Source organism: Saccopteryx leptura, chromosome 2 (genome assembly GCF_036850995.1).
Source record: "Saccopteryx leptura isolate mSacLep1 chromosome 2, mSacLep1_pri_phased_curated, whole genome shotgun sequence".
In the NCBI taxonomy this organism is placed as follows: domain Eukaryota; kingdom Metazoa; phylum Chordata; class Mammalia; order Chiroptera; family Emballonuridae; genus Saccopteryx; species Saccopteryx leptura.
Genome location: NC_089504.1, coordinates 167,906,896 through 167,931,893, shown reverse-complemented (window position 1 = coordinate 167,931,893; position 24,998 = coordinate 167,906,896). Strand labels below are relative to the sequence as shown.

Sequence of the window (24,998 nt, the reverse complement as noted above, 5' to 3'; positions counted from 1 at the left end):
ACTCTGGTTGGCTAGTTGAGTGTACATGTGAGAGGATGATGCATACAGAAAGTGAAAAGAGAACTGGGCTGGTCATGGAGGACCTGGAACACCCAGCAAGGAGAAGCAGTGACAGGGACACCATGAAGCAATCACACAGGGCCAAAGGGAAACTAATCTAGGATCGAGTGCCTTATAGATTAGAAAAGTGGAGACATACAGGGAATAGTTTAGGTGAGAGGTACTACGATAATGAGGAAAGGAGAAAGAGGACAGGGTGAAGGGGGGAGGGAAAAGAACTGATCAGATTTGATTACTGAATACAAAAGATATCAAAGGAAGGTAACAGATAAAACTGACTAAAATGGGCCCTGGCCGGTTGGCTCAGTGGTGGAGCGTCGGTCTGGCGTGCGGGGGACCTGGGTTCGATTCCCTGCCAGGGCACGTGGGAGAATTCTCGGCCAGGGTATTTGCTTCTCCACCCCTCCCCGCCCCTCTTTCCTCTCTGTCTCTCTCCCGCAGCTGGGGCTCCATTGGAGCGAAGATGGCCCGGGCGCTGGGGATGGCTCCTTGGCCTCTGCCCCAGGTGCTAGAGTGGCTCTGGTCGCCACGGAGCGACGCCCCAGAGGGGCAGAGCGTTGCCCCTGGTGGGCGTGCCGGGTGGATCCTGGTAGGGCGCATGCGGGAGTCTGTCTGACTGTCTCTCCCCGTTTCCAGCTTCGGTAAAATACAAAAAAAAAAAAAAAAAAAAAAAAAGACTGACTAAAATGTTCAGCCTCAGCAACCAGGAGATCATAGATATTATGAAGAAATAGAGCAACTTGGAGAGGAGGCATTGGTTTGTAAAAGATAATAAAAGATTCATTGAAGGGGAAATGTTCAGTTTGAGGTAGCCTGAGTCACCCAGCTGAAGAGATTTGGAAGGTCATTTGAAAGATAGGTGAGTAGTTCTAGAGCGAGGTTGGGGCCAGAAATATGGATTCAACATCATATCTGAAATTCTAAGAGCGGAGTCTGTGGATAAGATGACCAGAGTGAACACCAAAGAACTGAAATAGATGCGTTCTAAGAACAAATCTTGGGAGCCGAAACCCATGGCCTTCAGTGGTCAGGAGACAAGCAATGCTCTGATGAACTGGCGGCTGCACCAGAAATCTACCTCTTAGATTTAGGAAGTTAAAAACAAAAAGAGGTGACATCAGAGAAATGGCGCTGTGAGGGGTGCTCCCAAAACCTCTCCCTGAAATTTCAACAAATTCAACAACTAGGGACAGAAAAACAATCACAGGAGCATCTGAAATACACATATATCAAACAAAGGTATGATTGGGTGAAAAGGTGGCTAAATATATAATCCACTCTGAAGGAAATAAGACGGAGAACAGAGTATTCCATTTTCCTCACTGACCTGAGCAAGGGCTGCTTTCACTAGGAACACAGAGGAAGGGAGGGCTGGGGGCATAGAAAAAGCTGGGCGAGGGCAGAGACGTTCAAGCCGAGAAGAGAGTGTGCCCACGGCTCAGCCCACACGGAGCTAACGCCAGCGGCAGACCCCAGCAGAGGTGGGCGAGAAGGTGCCTTGTTTACTCCCGGTCTCCCGGTCTCCAGGTCAGCAAGCACAAGCAGTGTGCAAGTGGATCCACCTGGTGCTTTGGGCGTGGGTGCCCATGTTCCCGGGTGGAGGGGCTGGGTTGGAAACTGTCAGCAGTGGCCCTCTGCATGGGCTGTGACCATAGTCTCTGTATAATCCCGGTGCCCCCAACGGCAGCGTGCAGGAAGTGCGCAGAGAGCCGGCTTTCCTACAGGCACTGCGCCTCCGCCAGCCATACAGGCAAACAAAGCACATTCCTAGGAAAGAGAACTGTGAAAGTGGTGGGGGGAAAGGCATGCAGACAGCCTCTGTCTCCACTGAGTGCTGAAAGGAGCCTAATCCACAGTCTGCTCACTGCCTGGTGGGTTTACGCTGGTGGCTCTGGCTGACAAAGCCTTCTTTCTCAGGCCTGAGATTTAAGGGGACCCGAAGAAGGGACTTAATAGTTCTCAGGGCCTCTTGCTCTGCAGGCAATGGCTGGGGCAACTTCCAGCCAGCCGATACAGGTTAAAAAGTACAGTCCCATGGGACAGACCTCAGAGAACACTGTGGAAGTTGGGCGGGCTGGGCTGTAGACTTCCCAACAAGGGAGAAGCCTGTGGAGAGCAGACCCGCAGAGCACTGAGGTAAATTTAACTAGAACCAGAAATCAGCTCACTCCTCTGCCTGCTTGAGCTGGTGGCTCTTGTTGACAAAGCTTTCATACACAGAGCTGTGCTTTGAATGAACCTGGAGGAGGGACTTGGCAGCTTTTAGGACCTCTTCTTTTGCAGGCAGTGACTGGGGCATCTTCCTGCCAGCCAATACAGGTTACAAAGTGCAAAAAGCCTGGGGAGAGTAGACCCACAGAGTGCTGAGGCATGCTAGACAGACCCAGAGGCTCATAGAAAGACACCTGAAATCGGCTCTCAGCCCTGCCTGATTATGCTGGCGGCTCTGGCTGGCAAAGCCTTACCTAGAACCCTGCTTTGAGTGGGGATAGAGGGGGGATTTGGCAGCTCTTAGAGCCTCTCACTCTCCAGGCAGCGGCTGGGGCAACTTCACAGCTGGATTCCCAGGCTGCTGGTTCAGGAAGGAGAGATTTAGGAAGAAGCTCAGGGAAAACGGACTCTCCCATTGTCAGAACCTGCAAACACTGACAAGCCCTGCCTACAGGACTGAGGCTTAGTTTATGCCATTGCCATAGCAACATATCAACTGCAAATCTCAGTCTAAGAGTACCACAGGGGCAGAACCTGGGGTACAGCACCACCAGCCAAAAAGAGAGAAAAGAAAGGAAAAGGAATAAGATAACCTCTCAAAACCAGGAAAAATCTACAGTCTTTATAACTTTGTCCATTATTTTCTTGTATTTACTATTATTTTTCTCTTCCACCTTGGTCATTTTATCCTCTTTTCATTTTATTCTTTTCTTTTTATTTTGAACTTTATTATCCATAGGCATTACATTTTCCATTCTTTTTTTTTTTTTTGTATTTTTCCGAAGCTGGAAACGGGGAGAGATAGTCAGACAGACTCCCGCATGTGCCCGACCGGGATCCACCCAGCATGCCCACCAGGGGCGACGCTCTGCCCACCAGGGGGCGGTGCTCTGCCCCTCCGGGGCATCGCTCTGCCACGACCAGAGCCACTCTAGCACCTGGGGCAGAGGCCAAGGAGCCATCCCCAGCACCCAGGCCATCTTTGCTCCAATGGAGCCTCGGCTGTGGGAGGGGAAGAGAGAGACAGAGAGGAAGGAGGGGGGGGGGTGGAGAAGCAAATGGGCGCCTCTCCTATGTTCCCTGGCCAGGAATCGAACCCGGGTCCCCCGCACGCCAGGCCGACACTCTACCGCTGAGCCAACCGGCCAGGGCCCATTTTCCATTCTTTTTTTTATGAGTGTTACATTCCAAAAATTGTACTACAATGAACATGATATGTGTGCTTTCCATTACTTAATGGTAACCACCCCTGAAAAAACCAACATAGAAGTACATAGCTTAAAAAAAGAAGTAACAGAGAAAAAAAGTATGGATTACAACCAAACAAAAACAAATGATAGAAAAATAAAAGAGAAGAACCAAACAAGATACAAAACTATCAGAAAGCAATATATAAAATGGCAATAGGAAACCCTCAATGTCAATAATTACACCAAACGTAAATGGATTGAACTCACCAATAAAAAGACACAGAGTAGCAAAATGGATTAAAAAAGAAAGTCCAACTGTATGCTGCGTATAAGAAACACATCTAAAAGGATAAAAACATATTCAAAGTGAAAGGTTGGAAAACAATACTCCAAGCAAATACCCCCAAAAAGCAGGTGTAGCAATACGCTATCTAACAATGCTGACTACAAGACGGCTAGGTAATCAGAGACAAAAATGGTCATTTCATAATGATAAGGGGACATTGAATCAAGAAGACATAACACTTCTTAAAATATATGCACCAAACTTTCCTATATGCCGACAATGAAACATCAGAAAATGAGCTCAAAAAAATAATCCCCTTCATGGTTGCAACAACAACAAAAAAATAAAATAGCTAGGAATAAACATAACAAAAAATGTAAAGGACCTATATAATGAAAACTACAAAACATTGTTAAGGGAAATCGAAAAAGATACAATGAAATGGAAAAATATTCCTTGTTCTTGGATAGGAAGAATAAATATAGTCAAAATGACTATATTACACAAAGTAATATACAAATTTAATGCAATTCCCATCAAAATTCCAATGTCATTTTTTAAAGAAATGGAACAAAAAATCATGAGGTTTATATAGAACTATAAAAACCCCCAAATAGCCAGAGCAATTCTAAGGAAAAAGAACGAAGCTGGGGCCATTACAATACCTTTCTTCAAATTATATTATAGAGCAACAATAATCAAAACAGCATGGTATTGGCACAAAGAAAACCAGATAGAAGGTGACGGAAAACAATTTGACTTTGGGTGATGGGTATGCAACATAATCAAATGTCAAAATAACCTGGAGATGTTTTCTCTGAACCTCTGTACCCTGGTTGATCAATGTCACCCCATTAAAATTAAAAAAAAAATTCAGGTTTTCTGGATGTACCCCTCCCGTCCACCAAAGATCTCCTAGAGCCCGTCTCTACCTCACAAAATACTGCCCAGCTTACAAGTCTTCTATCACCCTAATCAGACAGTAACCTTCCAGCCCAACTCATGAATTCTGTTCTACTTTATATCATTTTTAAGGATGTGGGCACATACATCCTGTATCATGGTTATTTATACAAATGTCAGCCTCCCTGTCCAACAATGCCTCAGCTATATCCCTACTTTCCCATTCTACTACTTCTTGCACAAAAAGAAGAAACAAGGGGAAAATAAACCTTATTTTTAGGGAATGGGAAAATTTCTCCTTCCATATTGTTTGTCTTGTAATTTCTGGTCTTAGCTCGCCCAATACATGATGGTATTTAAAAAGAGAGGAAGCTGAGGAGAAACTGGAAAGGACAACTGCAAATGTCACCTTCATATTCTTTTCTGATACTTCCTGCTTCTGAGCACACTGTGGGGTAGGTGCTATACAGAATATACAACGAGATATGATCCTCTACATAAATAATTCTATCCTTGGGTAACATGATATATTTTAATTAATGATTAACTCATGAGATCCTAAGTTTTCCTCCTCTCCACTTCACACAAACACCCTCAAAAGTTTTAACTTTAAATTATACCTACTTATCCCCTAGGAAAATCAAGTCTATACCTAACTACTGATTAATTTGACAGCTGGATATACTTGAGTCTATGGTATGTTACCTTCAGTAAATTCTATAGTAATTGTTTTTCTCTAAGTTTCCGTTGCCTAAAAAAGCACATATGGAAGATTTCTTTTCTTCTCTGAAAACTATAAAATGATTATGAGCTACATTCTAAGTCAGACCTGCTCAAATACTATGATTTCAAATTTAAATTTAAGTTTCAAGTTAGAGAATTACTTCTTTCCCTGTTCAATTTCAATCTTAAAAAAGCTGTGGGTTACTAACTACTGTAGTTTTGATTTGATTTTTAAAATGTTTATTTTATTGATTTGAGAGAGAGAGACAGAAACATCAATCCATTCCTATATGTGCCCTGATGGGGGAATCAAACTGGCAACCTCTGTTGGCCAAGGCAAACTAGTATAATTTCAAATTTTATTTGAAGCGCTACAAGGGCCTGCCTCATAGCCTCACATGGTGAACCACCAAGGAGCGCAGGGGGGTGTGAGGACAGCCCCCCACAGCACAGTGACAACAAAGCTTCCGTGCTCACCCGCGGACCTGAGCCACTAGTGGGAGACGCAGCAGGAACTCACCTGGTGAGCAGCCCAGAGCCAGCTTCTTCACCGGATGCCACTCTCCACCACTCAGAGCTCACACACTCACAGCCCTAGCTGATGACACCAGGGGGTGGAGGGGTAATGTGGGCTGGGCCTGAGGGGCCTCTCCAGGCAACTCCAGCCCTAAATTGCTTCACTAATAGAAAGAAAAGGCTTTAAGTCACACATGTGTCTTCACCCTGTGTGGCTTCTGTAAGAAGCAAACAGAGCCGAGCCAGGACCCAAGAGCCACTCTGATTTCCATTGGCTCAGCGAGTGAATGGACACTAACACATCTTTGGGTGCAAAGGACCTCCAAATATAATCCACCTCCCTGTGTCTGCTCCACTTGCCAAACCTTGTGGAAAAGGTAGAAAGAGATGGAAGGGCCCCTGACATAGGAAGCCTTTGCCCAGTGGGGCAGCACTGAGGGCACAGAGCCCGAGCCCAGGCAGGGGATGGATTCTGCACAGACCCACTGGACCCATGTCTCGGGTGTCCGGGGCCTTCCCTCATCATCTGCCCCTCAGAAGTCATGAATACAGCACAGAAGTGTCACAGCCAAGCCAGGAAACACTAAAGACTTTACAATGAGTTACTTAAACGGGTCCCAAATATATCATTCCACAGTTACCATGGACACGGTTCCTACTGTTTACAGGTACATGAGTATCTAAAAATATGAGTTGCACATTTACACATAGTTCCTTTTGATAATCATGTTTCAGATCTTGCGAGACCTTCTGTGTCAGGTGCAACCTCCAATTACAGGTATTCCTAAAATGAATATATACAATGGGAGGGTAGTGTCTGAGGAAAGAATCACATTCCAAGAAGAAAAAGAAACCAACTGATACCATGTTAGCTGTTTCTATGAGCTAAACCAACATAGCTCTGTTCCTAGGATATCATTGAAGGACATTCTGGTCTTTTAAGAGCTTCATATTTTACATAATCCTTGTCACTAAAGCATCATCTCTCCACTAAAGAACAGAAACAAAATTTTTCTTGATATTAAATGTAACAACAGCTTTCAGAATAATGGTTAATGGTACTAAGATATCAATTAAAATACATACAAAGTTTTTCTGTGATTTTCTGGTGAAGTACAAATTTAGATACAGTTAAATGGCAAGTAATTAAAAATAAACCTAACATACTATTTTTTTAAATAAAAAATTCTGAATAGCAGTATTAAATATTGCTTTTAATATGAAGCCTTTAGGAGTTATTTTTTTCTGGCATATAACCCTGGAGGCTCACGGGGGGCCTCTCTAGTGTTCTTTGAAGCAGACATGACTAGAAATGTCCTAACACACCTGGCGTTCTTCTGTCCACACCTGTCAGCTCTCCCTTAGCAAAAGCTGATACCATGGGGACCTAGCTCAATTCACCTTGATGTTAACTTTTTCCTTTTTAAGGATTCAAAACCTTCACTTTTTCCTTTTTAAGGATTCAAAACCTTCACTTTTTCCTTAGAAAGATATACTATGAGATATTTTTCCTTCATGCTTCCTCTAAAAAGAGAAATATGCCATTGGAAATTTTACTACTAAAATGACAAGGAGTTGGTTCTGTATTTTAAAATCTTCAGACTGTTATGGATATGCATATCTAAAAATACAAGTTATATGTTTGCAAATAGTTCCTTATTATGTTCACATTTCTGATTTTGAGACCGCTCCTGTGCGTGATGCAGTCCCTAACTACAATGGTATTCCTAAAACAAATCCAATGGGAAAGTAGGTCGGAGCCACAGCATGTTCCGGAAACCAAGTGAGCAAGGGACCTCTTAGAAACTGCTTACCAATATACATCAAAATTAAGGAAAATGTAATGCATTACTTCCAGGAATAACCAGGTAGACCCAAACTTAGAACTGTATATGTACAAATGTTCCACACATCACCTCTGTAAACTCCAGATGGAAGAAAGAACAAGCTCAGAGAAAGAAAATTGGGAAAAAAATATTATAAAATCAATCTCATCCTTAATCACTCTTCTCCAGCTTGATATCCCTCTCCCCTTCTCCCTCCCCACTCTTTCCCCCTCCCTCCTCTTCTCTCTCCTCCAATTTGATTTAACTACTATAATCTCTTCAAAATAGCTTTCCACACAAAAACCTCTAAAACTGTCCTGGTCCTCAGGTGGATTCTCACTAACCAACATCTGAGATGTCATGGCTTCAAATCCAATAACAATAGCTTTGAAGTTGCTGAGGCTGAGCTGGGGTTTGGCCATGAAAAGCTTAGCCAAATGGAACAGCCTCAGGATCTTCTTTAAGGACACTGGCTGCTGTCACTTGCTCTGAGGCTATTAATTCATGCTTTGCTTACAATGTAAGTCACAGGAAGCAGGGCTGGACTGCAGTCATAACGGGTAATGGGGACCTTCTTTCTGGGCACCGACTTGAAGAAGCTCGGCTGTGCTTTCCTGGAATTAACTTTCAGATATCCAGTCCAGTGCTCTGGCACCATGGAGGCAATCATAGGTTACTAAAATGATTTTTCCACTATTATTTAATATCTAATGTGTTTCATGATACAGTAGCTGCATTCCCACAGGCCCCCGCCACTGCCCCACTTACGGTTGGCCAGCCTGCTCTGCTCTGCCTGTGCGCTGTCCACAGACTGGGTGCTGGACATCGAGGACACGCTGGAGCTCCGCACAAAGCCAAATGCAGCCAGCTTGGCTGCCGGGAGACGCGAGTAGCCGGGAGGACGAAGTCCAGATTTCGGGAGACTGGATTTAGCAGCATTTGAATTGGAGGTTTTCTTTAAATCTGCTAAAAATGACCCCCCCCAAAAAAAAAACAATCTCAGTTGACAGCAAGATAGAGAATACATGGAGTGTGAATACTAACCCAGTTCTAGCATACTTGGACCACAAGCAACCTGGAGGGTCCGATTCAGCACATTCACAAACATCTTTCTGAGAAAGCCCCTCACTGGAGGCCAGGGGGTTCAGAGAACTCAAAGAGGAGGGGGGTGCAGAAGGTGGATGAGACCAGAACAGACAACTAACCCTACTGTGGGGCCATAAAGAAAGATACAAAGTGCTGAGGAAGCTTAATGGAATGAGAATACTTAGTGTTGTAAGTTACCCTAAAGTTGTGAAATTGGACACACCTTAAAATCTGACACACAATGGTAAAGAACCCTCAGGCAACCAGTCATTAGCAATTATAGCCAGTATGTACTAAGCAATAGAAACAGGTAAAACGAATCATTTCACTACCTTTTTTTTTTTTTTTTTTGGCTAGGATGACTGTGGAGCTGGCCAGGTCAGAATCTAAGCTGTACCAGTTACTAGCATGTAACTTTGGGCCCTTGACCTAACAATCAAAACCACAGTTTCCTGTTCCAGAAGGAAATGGGGGGATCATACCACTGGCTTTGCAGCTTTAATGTAAGTATTCCTGTTTATATTACAGAACTTGGCAAGTGCTTAAATATGAATGCCAGAATTCTTTTCTCCTTTTTTTATTACTTATTTTTGTATTAGTGCAAACTTCAAAATTAGTTCCCAGATATATGCAAATCTAGCTTAAAATAATCATGCTAAAAAAAAGTCATGCTATAAACTCATTATCTCAGCACCACTATGTCTGAGTGGGGCTCCCACAATCATTGTAAAACTATAAGAAGTTTCTCAATACCAGATAGAAATAGAATTTGCTCTATGATACAGAATTTAAAAGGAAGGGGGGGCCATGCTTCCTAGGAATCTGTGTAACTGTCCTCGCCAAGCCATGTCCACAGCGTGCCCCTGCGGCCATAGTTACCGGGCGTGCTCATACCCTAATCCTTCAGCAATGTCTTATGTTTAAGTTGATCAAGTCGTTATCCAGTAAAAGTTTACTCAGGGAGCAGATTAAACATAATTTTTAAAATGGCCCTTTTGCAAAGAAAAAAAAAAGTGTCTCAAATCAATGAAGAGTCTACATATTAGAAAGTTTCTATGGGTGGAAATATAGAAAAAAAAATAGATGCCAGGCTGGTTTTATGGTGCCATGTCCTCTACCAACAGCTCCCTCTAAGAGTGAGGCCATGGACAATTGCACATCTGGTGCAGGTGCAATCTGCACATCTTTTGTTTCCTGATGCTTGAGTCAGGACTAGGAGGGGCAGGAATCAGGTGAGTGCAGAGGGAAGAGGGAACAGGGATTTGGGGCTGCAAATATTCCCAACTCAGGTCTATCCTAATGCTTGGAAAAAATGTTCAAATATGATAATGAAGGAATAATAACTATTTAATAAGTAGAAATGGACCTTTTGCATTAGCAATTAAATGCCACTCCCAATGTCTTTAAATTGTTTTCATATCATTTTGCTTACTTTTACATGATATCCCCAGATCAAGAAATGTATCCCCATAGATAAGATATCATTTTCACAGTAAGTTTATAACTAATAAATTTTGGATGATGCCTGTAAAAACAGTTGAAGAGTTGTTAAAAGTCAGATGTAATTACAACAATAAGTAAACACTAAACCCATTATATTTTGATTCAGATGTAATTTCACAGTAAGTAAACACTAAACCCATTATATTTTTATTCTATTTTCAGTTATAGATAACCTCCTTTCTAACCCAGTTAATCAATAATTGACTTAATATTACATAAGATCAAGTGAGAAAAAAATGTGGATAAAATATTTTTGAAGGAAAAAAATACGTATATGGAAATGAAGGAGAAGTCAGAATTCCTAGCAAAGCATCTTGGCATGTGGTAAACATTCATTTAATATTTATTTAATAAGGAATACTAAGTTTATAAAGCCATCGAAGGTGTTCAGAGATGAATCTTTCCTATCCTACCCTTATCTAGAGCCAGTCATTGTTATTTTTTATCAGTAGAAAGGTGACAGTGGCACCTATAGAGAGAGGAGGAGGACATGAAAACACAGGACTCCAAGTACATAGTATGTACACATTCTCTTAATCCCGCTCTTCCCTCTAATAAAGGCACATATTGGGGGGCTATTTGTGGAATTATGCCTTGTCCCTCCGTGTACTCTCTGTGTACATACTTTTTCTAAATTTAATATAAACTTAAGAGTACATGAAGTCTCTAGGCAACAGTCTCTCTTCTACCAGATAAATCTCAAAAACAGTATAGACCTTCAGGATTTACTTTTTTTTTTTTTTTTTTTTTTTCATTTTTCTGAAGCTAGAAACAGGGAGAGACAGTCAGACAGACTCCCGCATGCGCCCGACCAGGATCCACCCGGCACGCCCACCAGGGGCGACGCTCTGCCCACCAGGGGGCGATGCTCTGCCCATCCTGGGTGTCGCCATGTTGTGACCAGAGCCACTCTAGCGCCTGGGGCAGAGGCCACAGAGCCATCCCCAGTGCCCGGGCCATCTTTGCTCCAATGGAGCCTTGGCTGCGGGAGGGGAAGAGAGAGACAGAGAGGGAAAGCGCAGCGGAGGGGTGGAGAAGCAAATGGGCGCTTCTCCTGTGTGCCCTGGCCGGGAATTGAACCCGGGTCCTCCGCACACTAGGCCGACGCTCTACCGCTGAGCCAACCGGCCAGGGCCGACCTTCAGGATTTAAAGAAGCAAGTCTTGTTCTTTTATATACCATCAGTCCCAAGCACCAGTGGTATAGAGAAAACCTATACCACTTAGTTTTGACAAGTTATTACTCAGTAAAGTTTACTTGAAGTCTGCATTAGCCAAGCTTGCACAACATTAATTTAGCCCAGAGCATTAGGCGAATAATTTCACTAGTCTCTTCGCATTAGAATTAGTCTGGAGTAGAGGTCAGACATCTGCTTTTTAAGCAGACACCTTAGTTATTCTTATTCAGGAAGTTCCCTGGACTGCACGTGGAAAACTTCAACAGAATATGCCAACTCACCCTGTGAAATGATAACATTCAATGATCTAATTGAATATGCCTCACTTTAATCTTAGTTTTTAATAAAAATGGACTCAATTATTTTTAAAAAATGCAGTTCATACTCTTTCAAACCAGCATGTCAGAGGAACGTCAGTATTTCGTATCCTTGGACTATTAAAAACTATAGACTTTGAAAGAAATAATGTGTCAAGGTGTATAGTACACCCTCAATAAACAAATGGTAGTGATTAATATTATAATAAAACTGAAGAACACATAAGAGAGACAACATTCACAATGGTGGCATGAGAAGCTCTATAAATACTTTTTTTTCAAAGTAATTGTTTGTTTTTTAACTCTAACTTGCCCAACATTTTGCCATATTTTTTTAGTCTATGAAAAAATTACATGCTAGTATCGTATTTCCCCGAAAATAAGACATTATCTTATATTAATTTTTGATCCGAAAGACAAGCTAGGTCTTCTTTTTCTGTTTTTGTTTTCTTTTTTGTTTTTTGTAATTTAATTTATTGTGTTTACACAGATTCTAGTTTCGCCTCGAATGCATCTCCCCTCCCCTGTATTCCCCTCAACATCTCCCTTGCTCCCTTGCAACAGCGCCCTCCCCCCCTTCCTTTCAAGTTTATCCCATCCTCTCATCCCCTTTCCCTCTGTCCGCTTTCGCTCTGGACCCTTTGATCCCTCATCTGTCTCAATTCCGTTCCTCAGTTCCACTGTTTTTTGGATTCCTCAAACGAGTGAGGTCATATGATATTTTTCTTTCTCTGCCTGACTTATTTCACTTAACATAATAGTTTCCAGGTCCATCCATGTTGTTGCAAAAGTTAATATTTTCTTCTTTTTCATGGTCCCATAGTATTCCATTGTATATATATACCAAAGCTTTTTAATCCATTCATCCACTGACAGGTAATAAGGGTGTTTCCAGATCTTCGCTATTGTGAACAATGCTGCCATAAACATGGGGGTGCATTTCTTCTTTTGAATCAGTGATATGGTGTTCTTGGAATATATTCCTAAAAGTGGGATGGCTGGGTCAAAAGGCAGTTCCATTTTTAATTTTTTGAGGAATCTCCATACTGTTTTCCACAGTGGCTGCGCCAGTCTGCATTCCCACCAGCAGTGCAGGAGGGTTCCCTTTTCTCCACATCCTTGCCAGCATCTATTATACATTGTTTTGTTAATAAGCACCATTCTGACTGGTGTGAGGGGTATCTCATTGTAGTTTTAATTAGCATTTCTCTAATGATTAGTGATGTTGAGCATTTTTTCATCTGCCTATTGGCCATCTGTATGCCCTCTTTGGAGAAGTGTCTATACCAGGGGTCGGGAATCTATGGCTCGTGAGCCAGATGTGGCTCTTTTGATGGCTGCATCTGGCTCGCAGACCAATCTTTAATTAAAAAAATAATGTTAAAAATATAAAACATTCTCATGTATTACAATCCATTCATTTCCTACCGCTCATGTTCATGGTTGCGGGTGGCTGGAGCCAATCACAGCTGTCCTCCGGGAAAACATAGAATTTTAATTGGATAATGTATAATGTACAGAGGTCGTTGTATGGCTCTCATGGAATTACATTTTAAAATATGTGGCGTTCATGGCTCTCTCAGCCAAAAATGTTGCCAACCCCTGGTCTATTCATTTCTTTTGCCCATTTTTTGATTGGATTGTTTATCTTTCTGGTATTGAGTTTTATAAGTTCTTTATAAATTTTGGTTAACCTCGTATCAGACGTGTTGTCGAATATGTTCTTCCATTGTGTGGTTTTTCTTTTTATTCTGTTCATATTGTCTTTAGCTGTGCAAAAACAAATAGTCTCATTTGTTTATCCTGTCTTTTATTTCACTTGTCCGTGGAGATAAATCAACAAATATATTGCTGCGAGAGATGTCATGAGATTACTGCCTATGTTTCTTCTAAGATGCTTATGGTTTCATGACTTACATTTAAGTCTTTTATCCATTTAGAGTTTATTTTTGTGAATGGTGTAAGTTGGTGATCTAGTTTCATTTTTTTGCAGTTAGATGTCCAGTTTTCCCAACATCATTTGTTAAAGAGGCTGTCTTTACGCCATGTATGCTCTTACCTCCTTTGTCAAATACCAAAAGTCTGTAAAGGTGTGAATTTATTTCTGGGCTCTCTGTTCTGTTCCATTCATCTATATGCCTATTCTTATGCCAGTACTAAGCTGTTTTGAGTACAATGGCCGTGTGGTATAACTTGATATCAGGAAGTGTGATACCTCCCACTTTACTCTTCTTTTTCAAGATTGCTGAAACTATTTGTGTTCATTTTTGGTTCCATATAAATTTTTGGAACATGTGTTCTATATCTTTGAAGTATGTCATTGGTATTTTAACTGGTATTGAATTGACTTTATAAATTGCTTCGGATAATATAGACATTTTAATGATGTTTATTCTTCCTATCCATGACCAAGGTATAGTCTTCCACTTCTTTGTATCTTCCTTGATTTCTTTTACCAATGTTTTATAATTTTAGGGTAAAAGTCTTTAACCTCATTGGTTAAATTTATTCCTAGGTATTTACTTTTTTTGTTGCAATAGTGAAGGGGATTGTTTCCTTAATTTTTTTTTCTGACAGTTCATTGTTGGTATATAAAAATGCCTCTGATTTCTGTGTATTAATTTTATACCCTGCAACCCTGTGAAATTCATTTATCAAGTCGAGTAGTTTTTTGACTGAGACTTTAGGGTTTTATATATACAGTATCATATCATCTGCAAATAATGATAGTTTTACTTCTTATTTTCCAGATTGGATGCCTTTTATTTCTTTTTCTTGTCTGATTGCTGTGGCTAGGACTTTCAGAACTATGTTGAATAAGAGTGGTGAAAGGGGGCACCCCTGCCTTGTTCCTGATCTAAAGGGGATTGCTTTTAATTTTGCCCATTGAGTATGATGTTGGCTGTGGGTTTGTCATAGATGGCCTTTATCATGTTGAGGTATGTTCCCTGTATTCCCACTTTGCTGAGAGTTTTGATCATAAATGAGTGCTGGATTTTATCAAATGCTTTTTCTGCATCTATTGAAATTAATATGTGGTTTTTCTCCTTCCTTTTGTTTATGGGATGAATCACATTGATTGATTTGCAAATATTTTACCAGCCTTGTCTCTCCAGAATAAATCTCACTTGATCATGATGTATGATGTTTTTCATGTATTGCTGGATCTGGTTTGCTAAAATTTTGTTGAGGATTTTAGCATCTAAATTCATCAGGAATATTAGCCTATAATTTTCTTTCTTTGTGTTGTCTTTGCCTGGTTTTGGAATCAGAATTATGCTCGCCTCATAAAAAAAGGTTGGAAGTCTTACTTCCTCTTGAATTTTTTGAAGTAGCTTGAGAAGAATATTCTTTGAATATTTGATAGAATTCTCCTGTGAAGCCATCTGGCCCAGGGCTCTTGTTTGTTGGGAGTTTTTTGATAACTATTTCGATCATATTTCTTGTAATCGGTCTGTTTAGAGTTTCTGATTCTTCCAGATTGATTTTTTGAAAGATTATATGTTTCAAGGAATTTGTCCATTTCACCTAGGTTGTCTAATTTTTGAGCATACAGTTCTTCATAGTATTTTCTTACAATATTTTGTATTTCTGTAGTGTCAGTTGTTATTTCTCCACTCTCATTTCTAATTTTATTTATTTGAAGTCCTCTCTCTTTTTATCTTGGTGAGTCTGATTAAAGGTTCATCGATCTTGTTTACCCTTTCAAAGAACCAGCTCTTGGTTTCATTGATCCTCTATATTGTTTCTTTAGCCTCTATGTCATTAATTTCCGCTCCAATCTTTATTATTTTCTTTCTTTTACTACCTCTGGGTTTTACTTGCTTTTCTTTTTCTAGTTCCTTTATATGCAGGGTTAGGTTGTTTATTTGAGCTTTTTCTACCTTTTCAAGGTATGCCTGGAGTGGTAGGAACTTCTCTCTCAGAACTGCTTTCACTGTGTTCCATAACTTTTGAGTTGATGTATGCTCATTATCATTCTTTTCTAGGAAGTGTTTCATTTCTTCTTTGATCTCATTGTTAACCCATTCATTATTTAATAACATGCTATATAGTTTCCATGTGTTTAATTATTTTTTAGTTTTTCTGTTGTGGTTGATTTCTAGTTTCATACCATTGTGATCAGAGAAAATGCTTGATATAATTTTAGTCTTTTTAAATTTGTTGCGACTGCTTTTGTTCCATAACATGTGGTCTATCCCAGAGAATGCACCATATGCACTTGAAAAGAATGTATATTCTGCTGCTTTAGGGTGAAAGGTTCTGAAGATATCTATTAAATCATGTTGATCTAGTGTGTTATTTAAGTCTGCTGTTTCTTTGTTAATTTTCATTCTTGAGGATCTATCTAGTGATGTTAGTGGGGTATTGAAATCCCCTACTATTATAGTATTGCTGTTGATTTCACCCTTTATATCCATCAAAGTCTGCTTTATATATTTAGGTGCTCCTATATTAGGTGAGTAGATATTTATGATGGTTATATCTTCCTGTTGGATTGCTCCCTTTATCATTATGTAGTGACATTCTTTATCTTTTAGTATAGTATTTGTTTTAAAGTCCATTTTGTCTGATATAAGTATTGCTACCCCAGCATTTGATTTCCATTTGCATGAAATATTTTTTTTTGCATATTTCTACCTTTAGACAATGAGTATCTTTTGTTTTGAGGTGTGTCTCTTGTAGACAGCATATGTATGGGACCTGATTTTTTTATTTACACAGCTACCCAATGTCTTTTGATTGGATCTTTTAAACCATTTACATTTAAAGTTATTATTGATATGAAGTTGTTTATTGCCATTTTATTTTTTAAAGCTATCTTCCTCTTTTTTTGATTAACTTTAATGGGGTAACATTGATAAATCAGGGTACACATGTTCAGAGAAAATATCTCTAGGTTATTTTGACATTTGATTATGCTGCATTCCCATCACCCAAAGTCCAATTGTCTTCCATCACCTTCTAAAAGGTTTTCTTTGTGCCCCTCCCCTCCCCCAACCTCCTCCCTCTCCTCCCCCCCACCCTGTAACCCGCACACTCTTGTCCATGTCTCTGAGTCTCATTTTTATGTCCCACCTATGTATAGAATCATATAGTTCTTAGTTTTTTCTGATTTACTTATTTCGCTCAGTATAATGTTATCAAGGTCCATCCATGTTTTTGTAAATGATCTGATGTCATCATTTCTTATGGCTGAATACTATTCCATAGTATATATATATATATACACCAAAGCATTTTAATCCACTCGTCCACTGACGGACACTTGGGCTATATCCAGATCTTTGCTATTGTGAACAATACTGCCATAAACATGGGGGTGAATTTCTTCTTTTCAAACAATGCTATGGTGTTCTTGGGGTATATTCCTAACAGTGGGATAGCTGGGTCAAAAGGCAGTTCGATTTTTAATTTCTTGAGGAATCTCCATACTGTTTTCCACAGTGGCTGCACCAGTCTGTATTCCCACCAGCAGTGCAGGAGGGTTCCCTTTTCTCCACATCCTCGCCAGCACTTATTCTGTGTTGTTTTATTGATGAGCGCCATTCTGACTGGTGTGAGATGATATCTCATTGTGGTTTTAATTTGCATTTCTCTAATGATTAGTGATGTTGAGCATTTTTTCATCTGCCTATTGGCCATCTGTATGTCCTCTTTGGAGAAGTGTCTATTCATTTCTTTTGCTCATTTTTGGATTGGTTTGTTTGTCCTCCTGGTATTAAGTTTTATAAGTTTTTATAAATTTTGGTTATTAACCCCTTATCAGATGCATTGTCAAATATATTCTCCCATTGTATGGTTTGTCTTTTTATTTTGTTCTTATTGTCTTTAGCTGTGCAGAAGCTTTTTAGTTTGATAAAGTCCCACTTGTTTATCCTGTCTTTTATTTTACTTGCCTGTGGAGACAAATCGGCAAATATATTGCTGCAAGAGATGTCAGAGAGCTTACTGCCTATGTTTTCTTCTAAGATGCTAATGGTTTTACGGCTTACATTTAAGTCTTTTATCCATTTTGAGTTTATTTTTGTGAATGGTGTAAGTTGGTGGTCTAGTTACATTTTTTAGCAGGTAGCTGTCCAATTTTCCCAACATCATTTGTTGAAGAGGCTGTCTTTATTCCAATGTATGCTCTTACCTCCTTTGTCAAATATCAGTTGTCCAAAAAAGTGTGGATTTATTTCTGGGTTCTCAGTTCTGTTTCATTGATCTATATGGCTATTCTTATGCCAGTATCAGGCTGTTTTGAGTGTAATGGCCTTATAATATAACTTGATATCCGGAAGTGTGATACCTCCCACTTTATTCTTACTTTTCAAGATTGCTGAGGCTATATGTGTTCTCTTTTGGTTCCATATAAATTTTTGGAATATGTGTTCTACAATATATCTTTGAAGTAAGTCATTGGTATTTTAATCAGTATTGCATTGAATTTATAAATTGCTTTGGGTAATATAGACATTTTAATGATGTTTATTCTTCCTAACCATGAGCATGGTATATGCTTCCACTTGTTTGTATCTTCCCTGATTTCTTTTATCAATGTTTTATAATTTTCTGAGTACAAGTCTTTAATATCCCTGGTTAAATTTATTCCTGGGTACTTTATTTCTTTGGTTGCAAAGGTAAAGGGGATTGCTTCCTTAATTTTTCTTTCTGACAGTTCATTGTTAGTGCATAAAAATGCCTCTGATTTCTGAGTATTAATTTTTTATCCTGCCACCTTGCTGAATTCATTTATCAGGTCTAGTAGTTTATTGACTATGACTTTAGGGTTTTCTATATACAGTATCAGATCATCTGCAAATAATGATAGTTTTACTTCTTCTTTTCCAACTTGAATGCCTTTTATTTATTTATTTATTTATTTATTTATTTATTTGTCTGATTGCTGTGGCTAGAACTTCCAGAACTATGTTGAATAAGAATGGTAAAAGGAAACACCCCTGCCTTGTTCCTGATCTTAAGGGCATTGCTTTTAATTTTTGCCCATTGAGTATGATGTTGGCTGTGGGTTTCTCATGGATGGCCTTTATCATGTTGAGGTATTTTCCTTGTATTTCCACTTTGCTGAGAATTTTGAACATGAATGAGTGCTGGATTTTATCAAATGCTTATCTGCATCTGTTGAAATTATCATGTGGTTTTTCTCCTTCTTTTGTTTATGTGATGAATCACATTGATTGATTTGCAAATATTGTACCAGCTTTGCCTCCCCAGAATAAATCCCACTTGATCATGGTGTATGATTTTTTTTTCATATATTGCTGAATCCGGTTTGCTAATATTTTGTTGAGGATTTTAGCATTTAAATTCATCAGGGATATTGGCCTATAATTTTCTTTTTTTGTGTTGTCTTTGCCTGGTTTCGGAATCAGAATTATGCTTGCCTCATAAAAAGAGCTTGAAAGTGTTCCTCCCTCTTGAATTTTTTGAAATAGCTTGAGAAGGATAGGAGTTAGTTCTTCTTTGAATATTTGGTAGAATTCACTTGTGAAGCCATCAGGTCCAGGACTTTTCTTTTTTAGGAGTTTTTTGATAACTGTTTCAATCTCATTTGTTGTAATTGGTCTGTTTAGGTTTTCCGATTCTTCCAGATTAATTTTTGGAAGATTATATGTTTCAAGGAATGTGTTCATTTTATCTAAGTTGTCTAGTTTTTTGGCGCACATTCTTGATAGCATTTTCTCACAATATTTTGTATTTCTGTTGTGTCAGTTGTTATTTCTCCACTCTCGTTTCTAATTTTATTTATTTGAGTCCTCTCTCTTTTTTCTTGGTGAGTATGGTTAAAGGTTCATTGATCTTGTTTACCTTTTCAAAGAACCAGCTCCTGGTTTCATTGATCCTCTGAATTGTTTCTTTAGCATCTATGTCATTTATTTCTGCTCTGGTCTTTATTATTCCCTTCCTTTTACTAGCTTTGGGCATTACTTGCTGTTCTTTTTCTAGTTCTTTTAGATGTAGGGTCAAGTTGTTTATTTGAGATCGTTCTAGCTTCTTGAGGTATGCTTGTAATGCTATGAACATTCCTCTCAGGACTGCTTTTGCTGTGTCCCATCAATTTTGAGTTGATATATGCTCATTATTGTTCATTTCTAGGAATTTTTAAATTTCTTCTTGGATCTCATTGTTTACCCATTCGTTATTTAATAACATCCTATTTAGTTTCCAAGTGTTTGAGTATTTTTCAGTTTTTCTGTTGTGGTTGATTTCTATTGGGTTGGGGAATAAGTTTGTAGCGTTTTTATATTTTCTTTTATTTTACAACGATTTGTTTGCTGTTTGGCAAAGGGTAAGTATTCATTCGATAAAACTCTTTCTGCTCTACAAAACTATGTTAATTGTATTTTTGAGTTATTTAATTTTTTATTAGTTTTGAGGCTTAGAAATGGAATACCCAGGAGACAAAAATCAACATTTTCGACACCTGCTCTTCTTTGCTTTTCATCGAGGTCAAAAAGCTGCCAAAGCAGCCCGGGACATTTGCGACGTGTATGGAGAAGGTGTCATAGGCAAGTCTACAGCACGGAAATGGTTTGCAAAGTTCAAAAATGGCGACTTTGATGTCGATGACATGTGCCGCAGCGGAAGGCCTTCTGAATTCGATGAAGAACTGGGAAATGCTCTAAAAGAATGCCACGGTCAACAAGGAGCTCTACATTGCCCAGCTACACCGCGTGAATGAGGCTGTTCGACTGAAAAGACCTGATCGACATGGTCAAACCATACTCCTTCACGACAACGCCAGGCCCCATGTTGCACAAGTCGTCAAAGCCGCACTCCAGAAGCTCGAATGGGAGGTCCTTCAGCATCCACTGTATTCTCCCGACCTTGCACCGACCGATTACCATCTTTTCTGCTCCCTGTCAAACTATATGAAGGGCGTTACCTTCGATAACAAAGAGGTCCTTATAAACTGGCTCAACAACTTCTTTGACACCAGACCAGGCGATTTTTGATGGAACAGCATCAACAAATTGGTCGAGAGGTGGGAAGAGGTTGTAAACAGCAACGGTGAATATATAATTGATTAACTTATTGATATAATTATTGTTTTTTTGTTTAAATAAAAGTATTCGGTAAAAACGCTACGAACTTATTCCCCAACCCAATAGTTCCATGCCATTGTGATCAGAGAAAGTGCTCAATATGATTTCAATCTTCTTAAATTTGTTGAGACTGCTTTCGTGCCCTAATATGTGGTTTATTCTAGAGAATGTACCATAAGAACTTGAAAAGAATGTATGTTTTGCTATTTTAGGGTGAAAGGTTCTGAAGATATCTATTAAATCTAGTTGATCTAGTATGTCCTTTAAGTCTGCTGTTTCTTTGTTAATTTTCTTTCTTCAGGATCTATCTGGTGATGTTAGTGGAGTATTGAAATCCCCTACTATTATAGTATTGCTGTTGATCTCGCCCTTTAAGTCCATCAAATTCTGTTTTATATATTTAGGTGCTTCTATATTAGGTGCATAGATATTTATAACTGTTTTATCTTCCTGTTGGATTTCTCCCTTTATCATTATGTAGTGACCTTTATCTCTAACTATAGTCTTTGTATTAAAGTCCATTTTGGGATGACGTCAGAGTAATGGCGCGGTAGGAAGCGATACCGATAAATCTCCCCCAAAACTCAACAAGATCTTCGACCAGAAACAGAAAAATCTATCTTTGGAGCCTCCAGATGTTTCGCAATACACCCGAAGGTATGGTCGAGCGAAAAATTGGCTAAATATATAATCAAACCCCAAAGGAAATAGGGAGTAAGAAATGCTCCGCCTTCCTCACTAACCTAAACAGGGCTGCTTTCACTGGGAACTAAGAATATAGAAACTAAGGAGGGCAAAGGGGGTGAAGAGATCCAGGCCGCGGCACAAACGGCCGAACCAGGCTGTGGCACGGAGATCCAAGCCGAGGAGAAACCATGCCTGTGGCAACCCAGTCAATACAAGCTAACACTCGCGCCAAACCCAGACAAAGAAAGACAAGCGGGACAGCCATTTTCCCCGATTTCTGGGTTGGCGCCGCAAATAGTGGGCGAGAGATTCCTCCGACTGCCTCAGCAGTGGGCGCTCATGTTACCCCAGAGAGGCAAAGTCAGGGGCCTTTGTGTGTGGAATCTCCGGGCCGCCCCAGCGCCCTGAAAAAGCCGCACACGGGGAGGGAGTGAGAGCCAATTCCAACGCTGGAACTTTTCCATGCGGGCGGGGGTTTCACTCAGAGGGTGAGGCGGCTGGCCTGATATCCTGGTCTGCATGCACGGAGAGTGGGCAAGAGATTCCTCCCAGCACCTCAGGAGTGGGCGCCCGTGTTATCCCACAGAGGGGCAGAGTCAGAGGCCTTTGTGTGGGGCAAAAGCGGAATCTTGAGCCGCCCCAGCGCCCTGAAAACGTGCATGGGGAGGGAGCGAGAGCCAATTACAATGCTGGAACTTTTCTGTGCGGGTGGGGGTTTCACTCAGAGGGTGAGGCGGCCAGCCTGATATCCTGGTCTGCGCATGCAGATAGTGAGCGAGAGATTCCTCCTAGTGCCTCGGCAGTGGGCGCCCGTGTTATTCCACAGAAGGGCAGAGTCAGAGGCCTCTGTGTGGGCAAAAAGCGGAATATCCAGGCCGCCCCAGTGCCCTAAAAAAGCCGCGCACGAGGAGGGAGCAAGAGCCCATTCCAACGCTGGAACTTTTCTGTGCAGGAGGAGGTTTCACTCAGAGTGTGATACTGCTGGCCTCATATCCTCGTCTGTGCACGCAGATAGTGAGCGAGAGTTTCCTCCAAGCACCACAGGAGTGGGCGCCAGCCCGTGTTACTGGACAGACTGGCAGAGCCAGAGGTTTTTGAGTGGGTGGAAGTCCAGCCTGAGTATGCTAGCAGCTCTGACTGACTGAGAGTTACCCAGAGCCCTGTGTTGAGTGGGAATAGAGTGGGGAGTTGCCAGCTCTTTGAGCCTCTTACTATCCAGGCAGAGGCGGCAGTAAACCCATAGCTGGATTATCAGGCTACTAATTGAGGAAAGAAACACTAGGAGAGAGGCTCCAGGAACATGGACTCTCTCACTGTCGGAGCCTATAAATGCTAATGAGCCTTGACTGCCAACGAGACTGAAGCACAATACACGACATCGCCATAGAGACTTATCAACTGCAAACCTCTACCTGAGCATGCCAAAGGGGCAGAACCCAGGGTACAGAGTCACCGACCAGGAAGAGGGAGAGAAAAGAAAAAGCAAGAAGATAACCTCTCAAAATCAAGAATAATCTGCAGACTTTATAACCTATCTCATTTTATTCTATTTGTTCATTTGTTTCTCTTATCTTCATTCTTGATTTTTTTTTTCCTCCTCCAATTTGGTCGTTTAACTCTCTGCCGGTCTTACTCTCTCCTCTCCTTGAACTACACTACCCAAAAGTGTTACATCTCCCATTATCTTTTCTTTCCTCTTCCTTTCTTTCTATGAGGGTTGCATTCCAAAACCCTTAACTCTCTCTCTCTCTCTCTCTCTCCTCTTTTTTCTTTTTTCTTCGTTTAGTGGTTGTCTCTTTTCTCTCTCTCTCTCTTTCTTTTCTCCCTCTATATTACTTTCTTCCTTTCTCCTTTACATCTCCTCTCATTCAAACCTCAATAACAAATAAATTATCTTATCTGGAACTCAAACTTATGTTTGTGGATTTTGGGGGGTTTTTACTTCACCTTTTTAACTCACTAGCAGTGCTCCCATCCCTGGCTCTCCATTTTATCTAGTTCTTGTTCCACTAAATACAATAGTAACTTTTTAATTTGTCCCCCCATTTTCCTGTTTCCCTCTTATTCCTCTCATCATAACTCTTAGTCAACCAACACCTAAAAGCTAATCATTTTATTCTTCATCCAAATTCTTTCCTTATTTTCTTTCTGTGGGTCCATGCCACCTCTTTTTTCTTTTTGTTTGTTTGTTTTTTGTCCCTTTATTACTTCTCCCCAATTCAGGCCCTCCATTATAGGCATTGTTTGTTCGATTTAGTACAATATAATTCACAGTTCACCACAAGATTTTCTCAAGAAAGAGGGAAGAGGAGAGGAGAGAAAAAAAGGGGGGGGGGAATAATTTCCTTTTTTTAAAATTTTTTGTTTTATTTTTCTTTTTTCAATTATTAATTTTTTTAAAAAAACAACTCTTTTTGATATTTTATTTTTATTTTTTTAACTTTATTATTTATTAAATCTCATTAATACTATCAACAAAACCACCCTCAGATGGCATTAAGGAAGAGAAAATCGAATATTATGGATACAAAAGAAAGAGAGGTAACACAGATAAATGAGGAAAAATCTATGGAGAAAAAATTTAATATATTGGAAACCTTGGAGTTAAACGACAGAGAATTTAAAACAGAAATCCTAAAAATACTCAGAGATATACAAGAAAAAACAGAAAGGCAATTTAGGGAGCTCAGAAAACAACTCAATGAGCACAAAGAATATATTTCCAAGGAAACTGAAACTATAAAAACAAATCAAACAGAGATGAAAAACTCAATTCATGAACTGAAAAATGAGGTAACAAGCTTAGCTAATAGAACAGGCCAGATAGAAGGTAGGATTAGTGAAATATAAGACAAGCAACTTGAGGCACAACAAAGAGAAGAAAGACACTCAAAAATTTAAAAAAATGAGATAGGCCTACAAGAATTATCTGACTCCACCAAGAAGAATAACATGAGAATAATAGGTATATCAGAGGGAGAAGAGAGAGAAAATGGAATGGAGAACATACTCAAACAAATAATAGATGAGAACTTCCCAAGCCTGTGGAAACAACTAAAGCCTCAAATTCAAGAAGCAAACAGAACACCGAGTTTTCTTAACCCCAACAAACCTACTCCAAGGCACATCATAATGAAATTGGCACAAACCAACGGCAAAGAAAAAATTCTCAAGGCAGCCAGGGAAAAGAAGAATACAATATATAAAGGAAGGCCCATTAGATTATCATCCGATTTCTCAAGAGAAACTCTACAAGCTAGAAGAGAGTGGACCCCAACCAATATTTAAAGTCCTGAAAGAGAGAAACTTTCAGCCAAGAATACTATACCCATCAAAGCTATCCTTCAAATATGAAGGAGAAATAAAAACATTCACAGATACAGAAAAGATGAGGGAATATATCATCAGAAAACCCCCACTCCAGGAATTACTAAAGGGGGTTCTCCAATCAGATAAAAAG

The 24,998-nt window shown here is 40.0% G+C and overlaps 1 protein-coding gene across 4 annotated transcripts in view; it reads right to left on the bottom strand.

The window, feature by feature from the left end:
- MTUS2 (microtubule associated scaffold protein 2) overlaps positions 1–24,998 on the bottom strand; it is a 771,916-nt gene that overhangs the window by 425,985 nt on the left and 320,933 nt on the right. For 3 of the 4 annotated variants that reach the window (XM_066369276.1, XM_066369279.1, XM_066369277.1), the window contains exon 5: positions 8,484–8,681. In XM_066369276.1, coding sequence (XP_066225373.1) covers positions 8,484–8,681 — 198 coding nt within the window. The remainder of the gene's footprint in view (positions 1–8,483; positions 8,682–24,998) is intronic. The other variant, XM_066369278.1, reaches the window with a different exon arrangement.